General features: G+C 36.2%; 2 protein-coding genes across 2 annotated transcripts; both read right to left on the reverse strand.

Moving 5' to 3' along the window:
- Nucleotides 1-8,021: 8,021 nt before the first annotated feature.
- LOC110721017 (FBD-associated F-box protein At5g56370-like) lies at nucleotides 8,022-9,807 on the reverse strand. Its single transcript, XM_021900139.1, has one exon. It carries the CDS (start codon nucleotides 9,732-9,734, stop codon nucleotides 8,760-8,762), a length of 975 nt encoding a protein of 324 aa, XP_021755831.1. The 5' UTR covers nucleotides 9,735-9,807; the 3' UTR covers nucleotides 8,022-8,759.
- An 873-nt stretch (nucleotides 9,808-10,680) lies between these two features.
- On the reverse strand, nucleotides 10,681-15,407 carry LOC110721016 (F-box protein At4g09920-like). Its single transcript, XM_021900138.1, has 4 exons — nucleotides 15,020-15,407; nucleotides 11,716-12,677; nucleotides 11,415-11,585; nucleotides 10,681-11,312 (listed from the first exon to the last, which is right to left on the reverse strand). The coding sequence occupies exons 1-4, from the start codon at nucleotides 15,075-15,077 to the stop codon at nucleotides 11,079-11,081; spliced, it is 1,425 nt and encodes a 474-aa protein (XP_021755830.1). The 5' UTR covers nucleotides 15,078-15,407; the 3' UTR covers nucleotides 10,681-11,078.
- Nucleotides 15,408-18,363: the final 2,956 nt, after the last annotated feature.

The following is an 18,363-nucleotide window of genomic DNA, read 5'->3' on the forward strand; positions in this document are numbered from 1 at the left end:
GGCCGAGTCACTCTCGGTCTAGCAGGGGTGAGTCCGATCATAGGACACATTCGGTGCCCCAAAGCCAACCATCGGCTGCGCGCCCTCATTCCCATACTCGGCCGAGGATCCCTTTGACGGGGCCCAGCTCGGAAGAGGTGGCAAGAGCGCTGGCAGTGCTCATGGAGGCGATGAGGGCACAAAATATGCCACCACCTCGTGATCGAACTCCTCCGCATACCCGGCATCAGCGGAGGAAGTTAGACCATGATGGTGGGAAGCTTCCTTCCTTCCGGGAACTGGAAGAGTGGGAAGAGGATTCCTGGAAAAATGAAAAAGAGAGGAAAAAGAACCCTCAATTTTTAAAAGGATCCTCCTCCTCAAGACCAGAAGCGCATAAGAGCAGCAGCTCAGCTTCTCGGCCAGAATCTACTCACCGAGAACCTGAGACTGCTCGCCGAAGCGTCCTTGACCGACTCGGCGGCAAGGAACCGAGCGTGCGCAGTCGCCTCTCGTTCCCTGCAGCCGAGGCCCAGACTTCCCAGCCAGGGACGAAAACCACTCCTACCTCTCTAAGAGGGCGGAGCGCGGTCCCTTCGGCCAAGAACAAGGGCAAGGCCGTTATGCTACCCGCCAGTTCACCATTCGAGCAATGGATACTGGAAGAGCGCGTACCCACGGTTAAAATACCGTCGCACATCACATATGACGGGACCTCGGATCCGAAGGATCACGTGGCCTCGTATGAGACTCATATGCATCTTTGCCCCAGATCCGAGGCGACTTGGTGCAAATATTTCCCAACCACTCTCAAGGGGGTCGCGCAAGCGTGGATCTCCAAGGGAGTAAGGCAAGGCTCCATAACAGGGTGGGATGATCTGTCCTCCAAGTTCAGGAGCAAGTTTTCCACGGAAAACCGCCGAGAGAAGACTACTGCAGAGCTCATGAGTCTACAACAGGGGGAAACCGAAAGCCTCCGAGACTATCTGACCCGTTTCAGTAACGAGTCATCCAGCGTCTCTCAGCTGGACCAGGGGCTAGCCGTTTTTGCAATGCAGAATGGCCTTCAGCCTGGAAAGTTCCTAGACTTCATGGTCATGCATACCCCGCAGACCTTGGAGGAAGCTCTGAATGTCTCGGATAAGTTCATCCGAGCCGAAGAATGGAACAAAGCGAAAACCCAACCTCAATTTGGGGGAGGGAAACAAAGGCAAATACCCTTGCCTGAAGGCCAAGGCCATAAGGCAAAGGGAAAGTCAAAGGCCTCGGAGCAATCTTTAGCCAGCGACCTAAAGAAGGAAAGATCTGCCTCATACACAGGCAGATACGAGTCCTACACTCCGCTCTCTCTTCCACGCGCCAAAATTTACAGCGTGACGAAGGAGGAGCAGAGTTACCGAAAGCCGAGACCACTCCCAGAGTGGTATCAGCGAAAAAATAAAAATCAGTGGTGCGAATTCCACGAGTCTTCGGGACACAACACCGAGGAGTGTATCCAACTGAAGGACCAAATAGAGGACATGGTCCGGAAGGGATACTTGAAAAAATATATCGCGGATCACCGCGAGAAAAAAGAGTCCGAGAAGTCAGCAAAGGACTCTCGGCAAGACCTCGACTTCCCCCGGAAAAACAGTAAAAAGCCGGAGGGGAAATTCCCTCCGATCAATGTTATCTCGGGAGGAATATACTCTCAGAGGGAGCACAAGCGACACCTTAGAGCTTTGACTCACCAGGTGAACAACGCTGACATTCAATCTCCCCAGTCGCCGGTGCCGAACATGACGTTCACAGCCGCCGACTGCCGGGGGATTACGTTCCCTCACGTGGATCCGTTGGTGATCATCGCCACGGTGGCCAACCACGACGTCAGTAAGGTCCTTGTTGACGGTGGCAGCGGAGCAAACATTCTGTTCCGAAAGGCCTACAATCAAATCAAGTTGAAGCCCAAGCATCTTACGCCGGTACCCTACCCGGTATCCGGGTTCAACGGGGCTTCAACTTATCCAGATGGGAAGGTGACACTTCCTGTCACCATCGGCTGCGATGAGGCAGCCAGGAATGTCATGATTGAATTTTTGGTCATCGACGCTCCTTCAGTGTACAACGTGATTTTGGGGAGACCCATAATTCATGAGATCCAAGGGGTCGTCTCAACTTATCATCAGCTGATGATTTACGTCTCAGACGCCGGCTTCCCCGAAAGGATACAGGGCAACCAAAAGGACGCCCGAAGGTGCAACTACCTCAAACCAGCCAAACCTGCAATCCTAAAATTTGCAATGCTAAGTAATGAAGCATCATCCAACATAATTTTGTAGAAGGAACTACCCAGCCGAGTGCAAGAAGCTAATATATCAACTTGTACGAGTATTTTGGAATAACATACATACAAATTGGAAGAAGCCAAAAGGCCTCACTTTTGTATCATGGGACAGCTTAATCAAACATCTTTGTTGCTGGATGATATAAGAAAAACTTACAATCACATCCAGATTCCAGGCATTGATATTAATTATAGGAAGATGTCTCAGTTTAAATGAGTATAATCCAATTACATTACAGTTTAATCGTATTAACAGAGAGGTTTTGTATCACAATATACATGTAATAAAAATTGACATCCATAAATTCATGCCAGTATATCCAAGGAGAAAATTAATAATATCCACAAACTCACTCCAATCCATATTAATTAAACACTGTATGCAAAAACGCCAAATCTTTAACCAGAAAGGTTAATATGATTCAGAAGGTAAGACCAATATGGCTTCTTAGTATGAATGAGAACCAAGAATTCGTTTTCAGTTTCATCAAAACAATCAAATGTTACACCAGCTATCTCACATCTTCAGGCAGGAAGTAAGAATAAGAAGGTCTTAAAGCATAGAAAGCATTTATTCAGGTATTCCCTGAAGAGTAGTTTTGCACTCTTGCACAATTCATCGATGTTCATATAAGGTCCTTGATACTGACAGAACACAGAATATAAGCAAGTCATATCCCTTTTCTGGAAAACTACAAAGTAACAACTAACAAAACATAAACTCTGTAAACAGAATTGTGAATAACCTTCTTAATGAAACATAGCATCTAAGATCCAAAAAAAAAAAAAAAAATGATAAGGGGATGTACTTGAGCAATGTCATTGGACATCATAAGGAGCTTGGCTTTCGTAATCTCTTTGAAGTGATTACAGACAATGTGACAAGGCTAATCATCAACAAGAACAGATCAATCAATCACCAGTTTATCATGAAAAGAGAATTTTTGATGCACATACAGAAATGTTTATCATTCTTGGCTTCTCACTTCTTGTTTCTTTTATAACCAGCTCTTCATGACTTCATCAATAACTTATCAACATAAAGCATCTAAGTATTTCCATTTAATTGACAAAACATTTATCAATAAAACAAATTAGTTTGGAGAAACGATAGGATCAAAAGATATGACCAGGTGATACTACTACCCGCACCTCCATCATACAATTATAATGCAATTTTCCATAACTTATTACACTATTGGCTATCTAACCAATAATGGACAACACTCAACATTGAAAGAGTCAAAAAATAAATAAAGCTTTTATTAAGGGAATCTTAGACAAAGAGTAAGTTTGGATCATACTGATATCAGCATAGTTGAACAACATGAGCAAATCAGCACTTCAACAACGTTAAATGTTTCCTGATTTCAAGTTTTGATTACTTAAACTAACAGAGAAAATCCAAAAATTAGAGACCTACGTACCATAAAATTGTCTGATAATTCTTAAGATCAACAAATTACAAATTGACATGCAGACAAAGCCATGGGAAATTTCAATTAGAGACCTACGTACCATAAAATTATTATGGAAAGTTGAAATTTTTGGAGGGAGAAAAAACTATTTTAGAGGAACTAATGATATCTTTGATAAAGATTTTTCCCGTTAATGTGTAATTTTTCATAAAATTTTAATAAAGTTTTTATCACGTTCTTTTTGTAATGTCTTTATGTTCTTAAATAATACATGTCTTCGTTAAACACAAACATGTTCTTTTTCAAAAACTTGAATGTTCTTTTTCAAACACCTAAATATCTTTCCGCCTTTTCTTTATTTAGTCGGGTGCACCATATGCCTTTTTTTCAAACACCATATGCATGGTGCACCTGGGTGCACAGATCATGCATTATGTTTACCAACCATTGCACCCTAGCTTAGAGCATACAAGAACTTAAAAATATTGAATCAAACAAATAACAACCCATATAATTTAATACAAAGCTCACCCCCATCATATTGTCTATGCCATAATTAACAAACCAATTAACTAACTTTCACGATTGATTTTCCTTAGTTACATTTTCATTTTGATTAGCAAAATTAAACAAATATACATGAACATAAAATAGTGAATCAAATAATACGGAGTAACATATATAATGCAAAGCTCATTTCCATCGTATTATCAAATCCTTAATGAAATTTATTGCGCATCTATCAGTTTTTCATATAGTTCGTATATCTCTTCTTTTAGACTCTCCACCCAAATTACTATATTTTTTGCTCTAGTACGAATTTAAAATGGTTTAAACACATCAAGTATCTTAAAATCCATATCTCAAACCCCCTAAGGTATGTCGATTAGAAACCTCGGGGAAATAGGTTTGGCTCATACCAATACTTTTTGGTATCAAATGAAAGAAAAAATTATTTTATACTCAAACTAAGCATATAGTATAATAATCAAGTTCCAAGTACTATAGAATAATATAGTTCACCCTATTAAATGGGTAATTGAGGATCATACCTAGAGATAAAGTATTAATAATCAAGTTTCAAGTACTATGGAGTAATATAGTTCACCCTATTAAATAGGTGATTGAGGATCATACCCGGGCCCAGGGCGGAGATTAATGTTTACAGAATCTTCAGCAGTAGTAGTTTTTAATACAGACCAGGGGAGGGGTAGATAAATAGAAAGTATGGTAACAAAATATCCAATTTTTTCGTTCCTTGCTTTCTTAGCCAACAACTTTATTTAATTTTATTCAATTGTGGAGCCCACAATAATGAAAAAGTTGTTGATTTATTCACGAAAATGCCCTCATTGAGAAACAGGGAATTTCCCATATATATTTGCTAGCTTGTTGGTAGTCCTTTCCTCAAAAGATAGCTTAGCTTAATCCACGGCACGGTTTTAAGCAGAACCCTGCAGGTGATGACATTAGAGGTCAGCTTTCCTATATGTTGTAATGTAGTTTTACAACGTATCATCAGTGGCATCACAATTTTACAACACAAATTTAACAAAAAATAGACAACATACCCGGCCTTAAGGAGGAGAAACTACTAGTTTACACTCAGATGAGGCCCTGGGAACTTCGTTGAGCCATCCAATTATTGCATCCATGGTATTTTCAACAACGTTACTACCCTTGAGCTTGATTCTGACCACCTTCAAGTTTACGGCGTTGTTCAACAGATATTCCAGCAGTATCTTATCAGTATCAGCCACATCCAACAAGCTGGCGTTAACGACTTCAAGGGTTGGAAACATACATTTGGGTAAAGTTGAATGTGCTGGTAGCTGTGGTTGGTATTCCTCTAGATTAGCAAGATGTGGAAGGAATTCCTCAAGGTTTAGCTGACCTAGGTGCGGTAGGTAGTCCCCCAAACGTACATTGGTGCCATATTTGCCATCTTTGCTCTGAAGTACCAAAGATATTAACCACTGAAATTATTGGAAACACTCGAGTTTAAATAGCTGGACTTACCGAGAAATAATCAAAAGATACGATATTAGGAGCACACTGCAAAATCCATAGCACAAGATACCGCCATGAAAAGTTTGAGCAGTTGGTTAAACTAAAGTCGTAGTCCACGATCACATGGGTCAAGTTTGGAAACAAAGGGCGTTGATCACGCTCAGTATACCCGGGAGCAGACTTAAAATTAATTAGATGCAAAACAAAACAGAAAATAATTGTATCAGATATTACAGTGACAAAAAGCAGAAAAACTTTAAAGAGTATATTGCTTACCTTTTTCGTTGCAATATCTAATTTCAAAGTCGAATGTTATCTCAACAATATCACGTCGCATTATTTGTGTAATCCATGAATGATAACTGAATCTATTAATTGTTTCCTCTCTTAATGAACTTGAATCATTACAGAGCAAGACTCTATCCACAAACGCGTTGAAACCGTTGACAGAATTAGAATCATGAATACATGATTCTAAAACTCTTACACTTCCCAAACAAAAATGAATACATGATTCATACTAGGATGGTGCAGTAGTAATTATGTCATGGGAATCTTAAAAAGATTAATTGCAATATGCATGCCTCCACAATTTACTAAAAATTTAGTTTTTTATTTGTGATGTAGATTACAAATACATTTATTGATAGATAGGGTTTAAAGTATGACAATTAATCACACAATAACATTTTCTTAAAAAACTTGTTACTCTCAAATGAGATAGGAGAAGCCGAGACTGAATACAACGAAGAGCAAAAGGCTTCAAATCCCCCACAAGCTAAGTAATGAAGTACTATCCAACTAACATAATTTTGTAGAAGGAACTACCCAGCGAAGTGCAAGATGATAATATAACTTGGACAAGTAATTTGAGATGGAGGGAGTAATATACATGCAAATTGAAAGAAGCCAAAAAGCCTCACTGCAGTATCATGGACAGCTTAATCAAACATCTGTAATGCTGGATGATATAAGAAAAACTTTCAATCACATCCAGGCATTGATATTAATTATAGGAAGACATCACAGTTTAACTGGATATAATCCAAGTACAGTACAGTAGTCGTATTAACAGAGATGTTCTGCATCACAATTAACACATAAGCTAGGACAGAGTGACAGACATCCGAAAATTCATGTCAGTATATCCAAGAAGAAAAATATAAATATATCCACAAACTCACTCCCATCCATATCTATTAATCACGATGACAGAAAAGATGTGATGCAAGTTTGCGCAAACTCAGTATGCAAAAATGTCCAATCTTTAAGCATAAGGTTAATATGATTCAGAAGGTAAGACCAATCTGGCTTATTAGCATGAATGGGAACTGAGAGTTCATTTTCAGCTTCATCATAACAGTCACATGCTCACATCCTACACCAGGTATTTTACAAATTCAGGCTCCTGAATGAGAATGTCTCAAAGCATAGAAACCAAATATTCAGGTGTTCACAGAAGATGAGTTTTGCAGTGTTGCACCATTCATCGCTGTTCCTAACAAGTCTTTGATACTGACAGAGTATAAGCAAGTATTTATCCTTTAAAATAACAGGTTATATAAGGAAAAAAAAATTAACTTTTTTTTTTTTTTGAGCCAGAATTGTTAACAGAATTTCAATAAACTTCTTATTGAAAAATTAAAGTACTAGATTCACAAACGGAGGATTAGAATGCTTGATAAAATGTCAGACAGAAAATCCAGGCAGATTCAGAAGTATTGTTTTTGAGTAACTATTTAATGACAAACACATTTCTAATATATTCAGGTCATGTACTCGAACAATGTCATTGGACAGCATAGGGAGTAAGGCTTTTGTATTCTTTCCGAAGTGATTACACACAATATGACAAGTAAAGGCTAATTATCATCAAGAACAAATCAATCACAAGTTGATCATGAGAGGAAAGTTTTTGTGATGCACATAGAGAAATATAATCTTGATCTCTTGGATTTTCTGTTCTTGTTTCTTTTATAACCAATTCTTCAAGAACTTATCAACATAAAAGTAATTTTGAATACACTAATCATCAAAAGGAATTAATAACATATCATCAACAATCAATTCATCATAAACATCCCCAATCGGTACAATAAATTTAGTTTAGAGAAATGATAGGATCAAAAGATGTGATCAGGTGATGCTACCCACACCTCCTTCGTACAATCATGATCTTCCTGCTTTAGTAATCTTCCAAAAAAATTACACTATAGGCCTATAGCCAATCTAATCAATACATAACACGTCAACATAGGAAGAGTCATAATTAGAGCTTAATATAAAGGAAACTAAGACAAAGGATGAGTTAAGATCATACTGTATATCAGCATGGTTGAACAACATGAGCAATTTTAGCACTTCAACAACGTCAAATGTTTTCTGCTTTCAAGTCTCAAAATGACTTAATCTAACAGAGCAAATCCAACAATTAGAAACCTAGCATAACATGGTCCAGAAGTTCTCAAGGTCCACGCATAATTTTACATGCAGACGAGGCCGTAGGAATTTTAAATAGCTGTGAAAAAGCATCAGCTGCCATAGTTGAGTTCTTCTCGAAATGAATCCTGATAACCTTTAATACAATTGCGTGTTGTAAGATGTATTCTATCACCGCATTATCAGCAAACGTTCCTCGAAAGTTGTCAACGTCTATAGCTTTTAGAGTTGATGAGAAACACTTGGGCACAACATTTGGAAGTGAAGGTGACTCTTCCATTGTGCGCGATTCAATCTAAAATTTCAAACAAACAGAGATTATAGATAAATTTATGTTTAATATTGGTGAAGCCAGCTTAGATTGAAAGATAATGTACTCACCTTATATTTAAGGGACACAAGATTTGGGGCGTGTTGGCACATTTGAAAGAGTAGTATTATGTGTAAATTTTGCGATAAATAACACATGGTTCTGACATCCAAACATGTCAATTCAGGAAACAAGGGTTGCATTTGAGCATCAACCATTACAGCCTGCAAAGAAATTTCCAAATAATGATGAAATCGTGATTTTGTCATACATTCTAAACTTAAACTTCCGAAAACATTGAAAAGTGCTGATCACAGATATGTATATTTAAAAAAAAAAAAAAAAGACTAATAAAAAATTCTCTAGAGTTACAAAAAAATGGTCTACATATAAGCATTATATAAAGTATATTTACCAAGGGTGTTGGAATCATTAGATTCAAAGTCTTCATGCTGTGAAAGTGCTTGAGAAATTCAGCAGCACTTATACCATCTATCATTCCGCAGATATCAATGTCAGCTTCAACTAATGAGGGAATGTTAATGTCAAACTCGCAACAGTAAACTTGATCCTCAATAGAAATATATTCTAGACTTGGAGCTTCAATTATAACAAGCCCTTCCATCCGAAATAGAGTACCTGCTACTGTAAGTCTCTTTAAAGAGGAAGATTGAATACGTAAATTTTGCAATCCATGACAATGATATAGAAGGAACTCATTCAGACAAGGTAAACCTGACCAAATATTATTCATAGAATCATGATCCTCAATATAACAGAACTCAAGGTGGAGAATCGAGAGGATTGGAAAGGAATACAAAAGGCGACTGCCTTTAAGGGGGCACCTCAGCTTTAACACCTTAAGTTTCTCACTCACAAGACCCCTTGCTTCAGGTGTTCCGCAAATAACATCGATCTCTAAAACATCCCGTCTCATCGTATTCCTGATCCATGACCAGACATGCATGTCCTCAATCTCCTCATCATCTTCCTGGTATAAGTTAAGGCGAAAGAGTCGTATGACAGGTGCATCATTGAGAATCAAGACCCTATTCACAAAGGTTGTGAAATTTGAAGAAAGTTTGTCTTTGGAATAACTAAAATCCAGAACAGGAACTTCGGTCCAAATGTATTCCCATCTTTTAGATAATATGCTAGTAGCCACAGCTTCTTTGGTCGACAAAAGCGATAAGATTTCAGAGAGGAGGGCATCCGGCAAATTGCTAATCCTGTCTACCTCTTCAGTTTCCGCCATTTTGGATGTTTTACTTCACACCAAAGAAAGAAGCACATAAATACATAAAGTGGTGAAAATCAAAAACAAAAAAAGAGTAAATAAACAAGAAGAGGTGGATACAGAATTGAAATGTAAACACTTACCAAGCTTTGGCTGACGGCTTAGTAGCTGGAGTGTAACAACGTTGATAAATATATAGCACTATATTTGTATTGAGATAATTAGCTGATCTTTAGATTTTTATAGGGAGAAATCACAAGGACTAGAATAATCTCATTGTATAACAGCTAGCAATTATTACAATTCCCTCCTTGAGTTCTTGGAATACCAATCAACTATTTAGTTTCCCAGAAAATGTTTTTCTATTTCCCAAGAGTAGAAGTGTAAGAGTCTCCTGAATTTAATGAAGGAAGTAAGACTAAAAAAAAAAAAAAAAAAAAAAAGAGAAACAATTCTCCAATGCTCCATACCGGAAGCTCCATGAGACCTGCCCCTGACAGGATTCGAAATCAAAATGACAAAGCACTGAAAATCAAATTAAAATATAAATTAAGGGATCGAAAACTAAAGGAATATCTTCCGAGTAGTATATAGAATTGTAGACAACAAACCAGTAATACATACGCAAATTGCCAGAAGGCAAGAGCTTCAACTGGAGTTCAGGACTATTAAGAGCTCACTCAACCACGCCTCTACAACCTGGACAAAAGTCACAAAACAAGGTGAGCGGAGCCCTTGATCACATCAACAAGTAATTAAACCAATTAAAGGAAATCGACGGCTACATCAGACTTGGTTATGATAAATAAACAACTTAAATTCAATTTATGGAGAGATACACATCTCAGAAACCAACCCCCATATCGCCCCAGCAGTTGGTTGCTAGGAGACTAGAACTCCCCACCCCCACAGGCCACACCCCAAAATAGAATAAATCCAAAACAGTTCATATCTCTACAACAAAATACATGAAGATGTCTTTCATTTAAAAACTATTTAGATTTCAACTTACTATAGACCAAGTATTCAAACTTTTAAACTGTGCAACTGCACATGTGATATATGAGTTAACACCTAAGAAAAATAAACACAATGTATTATAATCCTTTCAATTAATGTAAAATATCTGAAATTGGAAACAATATCTTCTACAGAAAGAAGTTCTGCATCATGCCTTTCAAAAAAAAAAAAAAAAGTTCTGCATCATACATTGAGCAACTCCATCAACATTCACACCATACAACCAGGGCGAATGAGCTAATTCATATCAGCAAACTTAAATATCTCCAAATTACAACAAAAGAAGCAACACAAAATGCAAGTTTCTCATCAAAAGGTCTTCAAGCCAAAAAGTAGCTAATCTTATTCGACGGGTGCAGTATAATTAAGCTGGCATTTGAGCATGAATGGACACTGACAATTTATTTTCAGCCTCTTTAGAACATTCACATCCTGCACCAGATATTCCACGTCTTCAGGCAGGAAGTTAGAATACAGCTCCTGAATGAGAATATCCTTCAGATGAGATTGCAGATAATCAGGCGCAGCCTCAGGCGGATTCCTGCGCAATTCTTCTACGTCCCTTAAAATTCCTTGCTGCAAATAAAAACATTGTAACTAATAAGTCATGTATATTTTTCAGGGAATCCCTGGAGTAAGTAGCTATCACATATTCCATAAACAGAATTCTGGGCTAACCTTATTATATAGGGTAAGAGCATCCAAATCAGGGGAGCATTTAATAAACTCCGTCACAAGACTCACAAGCCGTTCCCTGCCAAAATCAAGATCCAAACCAATACCTAATGCCAACGTATTCATGTTGTAAAACCTTGGCAGATTTGGATCAGCGGTGGCTGCACATAACAACTATCCAAGAGAAAAATCACAGTGTTAAGTATCATATCAAACCACATCAATACTTGTGTGAAGACTATGATCACTATCAATAAGTAGTGAGTGAAACATTAATATAATGTATACAAATAAGATAACATACCTGAACGACATCAATAGACAAAGTAAGGAACTTGGCGTTCACTAATCCTTTGAAGAGATTACAGATACGTTGATGACAATCATTGTAGTTTTCAGCAAGAACAGCAGTTTCGCGGAGATCCAGATGCACATCAATCAAAGATGCCAAACTCTTCACCTCAAAAGCATCTGATATACGACCTTTGACATGGAAGTACTGAAGGTTTGGGGCATTGATGACAAATTTATAGGGGCAATCTACTGATATATCAGTCACAAATTTATAACTAAAAGAGAAACTTTTCAATGTAGGTATGGAAATATCTATCACCCTTGGCCTCTCCCTTATGATTTCTTCTATTACCAACTCTTCAAGAACTTGACAACCCAAAAGCAAGTTTTGAGTACACTTGTCATCTAGGTACAAAACCCTCCTAATTTCAAGAACCTTAAGCATAGGGAAGCATACCACAGAAGGGACAATAATAGGCATGCGAGATAATTTCAATACAACAAGTGAGTTGGACATGAAAAAGTTCCTAGGAAACTTCATAAATTCTTTTGGAACAGACAGACAAAAGTCAAGTTCGAGCTCTAGAATATGACGAGAAATGGCTACATTCAACCATGTATGAATAGGAGCAGCAGTATAATGACACTCATAAATGAGACGGAATTTTTGGATATGAGGAGTATCATTAAGAAGCAATACTCTATTTACAAATCTCTTGAAGGAGATCTCTGAATCCTTACTTCCATAGATGTTGAGGAAAGAGAAAAAGTCTCGATGAAAGCTAGCATCAATGTCAAGAACAGGAACAGAAGACCACAGATATTTCCATCTAGTTGACAAAACACTGGTAGCTACAGCATATTTAGTTGGGAGAAATGATAAAATGTGACAAAGGATGTCGTTAGGCAACCCACTGATCCTATCTACACCTCCTTTAGAGCCGTAATCCATCAGATCTGCTTCTCTCCCTTCTAAGGTAACAGAAAGAAAAATACCATGAATTAAAGCTCCTCAATTTGATTCTAGCAAAGTATATAGTACTAAGATTCATAGTTCATTCAATATATATATATATATATATATATATATATATATATATATATATATATATATATATATATATATATATATATATATATATATATATATATATATATATATATATATATATATATATATTTAAAAAAAAATTAAAAAAATAAAAAACACCTAAAAATTTTGGGGGGGGGGGGGAATCTTATATCTATAAGCATAAAATCCAACTGTAACTCATAATTTTATGGATTCATTTGGCAGAATTAATTATTCATTTCCAAGCAGAAGAGAGAGCTAACCTTTGGCAAGATGACATGGCCATTTAACCAGGGCTTTAGTTCATCTCTACATTAAAGATTGGTGAATATGAAAGTAAAGGTTTCTCAGCCTTGCTCTCTACAACATATGTTTCTGAATGTTCAGATTTTCAATGCAATCACAAAATCCATACTGCTCACTAAACCTCAATGCCTACCCCTTCAAAACACTCCCCAAAATGATAAAAAGATGAAAATTAAATCAACCACATAAATAAATAAAACAAGCAGGCAAAAATAAAAATTGCTCCACTGCCATCAGTTCTGTAAAAACAAAATGCAATCACAGCCAAAAATGTAGAAACACAAGAATTATTCACAAAGTCCACATAAACCTAAAGACAAAAAATAAGTAAATAAACATATTGTCTATCAAAATTAGTATGATAAATTAAAATACGTACCTGTATGAATCTTCATAGTAATGGAAACTAGAAGTTTTCATCAATATGTGAGAGCTGGAATCTCATTCTATCAACTTAGATTTGTGATTTATACAAGACTAATTACAAGTTTCTTGAGATTATATCTAATTCACACACTAGAAATTGGACCAAAACAAGCAAAGTAAAAACTGATTTCCTACCATTAATGAATATGATTTTTTTCCATATGCGGAGCAAAATCCAAATGTTTCCATATATGTTGGATATTTTTACTTCCTAGTATCTCTTTTAGAGACATGAAAAACAACTTCCTCTGTTTTTTTTTTTTTTACTTGCAACATTTTTGCTTTTCAAGTTTCAATCAAAACAACTTCAACGGTTAATGTCTTTAATTATACATTTGTAAAATTTATAACAATTAAAATTTTAATAAAGTACACATTGAGACAAATCTAAAAAGATCCCATATAACTATGTTTTTCTTCAAGTTAAAATCGCAATGTGTAATTGAAGTAGAGTATGTGAATACCATCCACTTTAGAAATGTCTTAAGTAAAAAAAAAAAAAATTAATAAATAAATGAAATCACGCATTTATTTGACCAATTGCATAGACTTCCACTTGTCTCTTAAATCCTTATAAGCATAAAGCCATTAGGGGGGGGGGGGAGCAATCCATTGCCATCCATGGAACTTGACACACAATACAATTTAAAAGATGGAACAACATTTGGCATGGATGGTACAGCTTAAATTAAAAAGTTATCAGCACAAAGGATCACATATGACCAAGTCCTCAACCGTAAAAAATGGATTATCCAGTAAGCTAAAACAAAGAAAAACCAGTTTATTGGACAACAAGATTAACCAGAGCCAAGTCCTAAATGGCTACATACAAGGATCCCTCACTGGACACTTTCTATTCTACGCCACCATCCAATCAAAGTGACATAATCCTCAGTCTGCATTGGAATTTCTACAGCATTCCAGTGAAATCAGGATACAGCATATTCATAAGGATTTGGGATTGCTTTTCTCCTTGCAATTACGTGAATCAAAAAGAACCATTGTGGCCTCTAGCTTGTTGCATTTTCACTCAAAAAAGGTGAGTGTGTGTGTGTTGGGTGGGGTGGAGGGGGGATAAAGGATAAAAATGCCAGATTATTTAACTAATCATGTTCAGGTTGATTCAACTAATGTCATAACTAATTCAATATGAATGAGGAATCAAGGGCCAAATAGCAGCTTCAAAGAGTAAAATTCAATAAGAGAATGCAAACACCAACTGCGTCAAGCAATTCAATCTCTAAGAAAAATAATCCTTTAAGACCTATGACTAAGCCGACCCACAAAATGCAACATAAATGAGTGAAAAAATATAATAAAAGAATAATGGCCAATCAAAGCTTTTAAAAAGCATATTGTAAGGGGCAACTAAGGCATACAATAGCAGAGTTCAAATAACCAAACCATCAAAAAAGCAATAGAGTAGCACCATTAACAGTTTTGTTTTTTTTTTCGAAGATTCACTTGTTCAATAATTAATAGATTGAATTTAGAAAAGAACATGACTTACTTGATCTTTTCTCCAGTAATATTGAATTCCAGTCCATTTGCAAAATGACGAAAATCATCTAGAGGTTGAAGACATCATAATTTCACAATAGCTTTGGGGCATTGGATATTTTTAAGCGATACCCAAAAAGGTTGGAGTGTTGTCTGCTTATGAAGGAGGAAATTTACAATTTCCTCCACTCAATAGCAGTTTCTCAAGAAGACCACCGCATCAATCTTACTGTCACACCAAAAGAGGAGTCGAATTGTGAAGACGTCAATGAGCAAACAGCAAAGGCATACACATGGATAAGCTCAGCTTTTAAGCATGAAAGCAATACTGTACGTCGACAATACAAACTCGTTTTTAAAACAAACCGAAAACGAATGGTTGGAAATACAACTTTGATTATAGAGATAATGCAACTTAAGCCTTTTTGACATACCATGATAATACAATCACACCAAAATATCCATAACTATCGAATATATACTTCAGAAGAGGAAAGAAGGAGAGATCGCTATGTAAGATATACTTTGGAAGCGATTTTAATATTTAATTTAAAATCAAAACATCTATTTGCAAGATTATATAAGCATTTACTCAAAAATATCCCAATAGAGTGGGGATGTACAATTTGCAGATTGTTAGAAATAATGATACCATTATAAATAAAGATTAAATCAGCAAAGGCAATACTGACAGTATTATGCTCTGTACAAAACAGTTCGGAAGCAATGCCTTATACTTCCAAATCAATTTATCAAACTTTGCATAATCCGCTACTTTAGTAAAAGACTTTACCTACTCAAATGGTTTAGCCTAAAATTGGACAACGATTTCATATCCTTAAAACTAATTGAAACCTAGGAAGCAATAGTAATTTCATAAATTCATAAATTAATATAGCTCACAATTCCATTCCTGGCTGTATGTTTTAAAGAATGTAATTCTTGATTGAAATTAAGAAAAGACATAAAAGAACACCTTGGAGCATGAAGTGTAAGTCACTTGAAGCCATGATGTTGGATTTTCATTTAAGCAACCACCTCAAATCTATAACATGATTCGAAAGGGGAAGAGAGGAATGTGAGTCTGCGACAAGGTAAAATAGGTTGTACAACACATATGCAATGTGTACTTATGTGCTAGGTAAGACCATCAACACTCTAATCTCCACAAATGCATGCAATGTGCATTTATGTGCTAGGTATGATCAGCACTGAAGTGTCACTGAAAACCTACCAAATATGGAGAATAAAATGAGGCTTAGCTGACATTTGAGAAGATTCAAATCTAGAACTTCTTTTAGTAAATGATCCTTCAGAAAAGCATAAGCCATGCACTTGGAAAGATGGATTCAACCAGCAATCAGATAAAATTGCTAACATAAAATATACCATGATATGAGAACAAGACTGCTTGAGCCTTCATAGATTGGTTTTAGTTCAAAAAGCATTACACGTCCCCATATAACTATACTTTTACAAGATAATATTACACATGCATGCTATAAAGGGCATCAGCTATCACTCAAAAAGTTCCTTGGAAAGACCAAACTCCCATCACCACAGAAATGAAGAAACAATATCAATGAATATTTGTCATTCAGATTCACCAAGCTGTTAAAGCAATGAACTCCATGAAAACCAAAAGGCCTCACTGAAAACACAATTGCCCAAGTGTTGCAGTAGAAATTGATTATGGACTACGTATTACTAAAAGATGGAGCAAATTCATGCATTTATGTTGGCTAATATCAATCATGCAGACAGCCAAAGCAGAATTATTTCCATCACTTAAGGAAAGCATACAAAAGATAAAAAGAATATCCACAAGCTTATTTTATCCTCTATTATACCTATTTCCATCACTTAAAAAAGCATAGAAAAGATAAAAAGAATATCCACAAGCTTATTCAATCCTCTATCATACCTAATTGCTTCTCCCAACAAAGAATGTTACAACATCCCATAATTTTTAATCAGATGAAGGCTTCCTTGACAATTTTTACGTATCATCAAGCATAAATACAAATTGAAAATCAAAGATCGCTTTCCAAAATATTAAGGACAGAGTAAGAAAGTAATGCACCTTATTAATAACGTGTCTCATGTTCAAAAGCTTCATGTCATTTATGAGTATCATTATAGTGATACTCATAAATGGTTGCATGTGGCCATACACCATACTATCCAGAAGCTCAAACTCAGCTTGAATTTGTTTGTTTCAGAGGTACTTGAAAAAGCCGCCTCAGAAGTTTTCATAGTCAAGACCCTCATTGTATTAAAGTATCAAGCACTTCTCATATTGAACCTTCTCTTGTTTGCATCATAAGGCTTAAGCAAGTAATGTGCCTAGATGAGAAACTGAGAAGTACAATAAGAACCTGCTTTCCAACTGTAAAGTTCTTGAAGAGTCGTAGAAGAAAAGCAGCTGAGGGTGATGAATGTATCCATACATAAATTATAAAGTTTGACTTTTGGTAAGAGATTTATGATCATTGTAAAAGTTGTGTTACCCGTCTAAATCTTTCAAATGCCCAAAATATTGAATACTTTGTCTTAAAGGATTTGGCAACTTTGATCAATGCGCTTCTGAATCTTTACCAAACAACTTGTCCAGCAGATCACTATATCTATCTTCAATCACTATAGCACTATGAAACAGGCCACCAATGGTGTAGCAATTTCATCTCCATGTAAATATACATCATACAGTTTCTCATGATGAAATCTTTAGACCTTTCCCTCATAAACAGTAACAGCCAAGTGACCAAGCTGCCAGTCGTGAAATAAACTCTGGAAACTCCCATGCATACACTTTTTTAAAGATTTGATTCCACCAAAACAGGACCACATAAGCAAACCATTTAAAGTCCCTGAACAAAGAATTTACACAATGATGAATAACTATAGTTAATGCAACTTAATTATAGTTTAGCATCAACAAAATTTCAACAACTTTGTTTCTCATTTGACAGAGGTACAATATGAACTAAAAAGGCTTGTCATGGATGTTCAATACTATTGAATCTCATTCGATCAAACCATGCTGCAAATGGAAACTATAACTAGAATACATACTTGATGTACGCCAACAATCACGTGAGTCATCACAAACATTTAGTTGCATATCCTATTCTGATACCTTTAACCCCAAATCATTGAGTGAAAATAAGTTCATTCTTTTTAACTGTATGAAACAATTAATCTTCTTATCTACCATAGCAACATAATCCAAGGAACGGAACGAGTTAGTTTTATGATTGAATTAAATTTCGGATATGTGCATTATGCAACACTTAATCAAGTCTATGCCCCCTCCCTGACATATATTTTCCCAAAATTTGAAATTTTAGTTCA

This window comes from Chenopodium quinoa, unplaced genomic scaffold (genome assembly GCF_001683475.1).
Source record: "Chenopodium quinoa cultivar QQ74 unplaced genomic scaffold, ASM168347v1, whole genome shotgun sequence".
NCBI classification, from domain to species: domain Eukaryota; kingdom Viridiplantae; phylum Streptophyta; class Magnoliopsida; order Caryophyllales; family Amaranthaceae; genus Chenopodium; species Chenopodium quinoa.

Excerpts from the sequence above, each read along its gene's own strand:
- LOC110721017 (XM_021900139.1), bottom strand. The coding sequence starts at position 9,734 with ATGGCGGAAACTGAAGAGGTAGACAGGATTAGCAATTTGCCGGATGCC.
- LOC110721016 (XM_021900138.1), bottom strand. The coding sequence starts at position 15,077 with ATGATTTTCGTCATTTTGCAAATGGACTGGAATTCAATATTACTGGAG. Across the intron at positions 12,678-15,019 it reads ATTACTGGAGAAAAGATCAA|AAGGGAGAGAAGCAGATCTG; the intron begins GTAAGTCATGTT and ends CTGTTACCTTAG. Across the intron at positions 11,313-11,414 it reads CTCTTACCCTATATAATAAG|CAAGGAATTTTAAGGGACGT; the intron begins GTTAGCCCAGAA and ends TTTTATTTGCAG.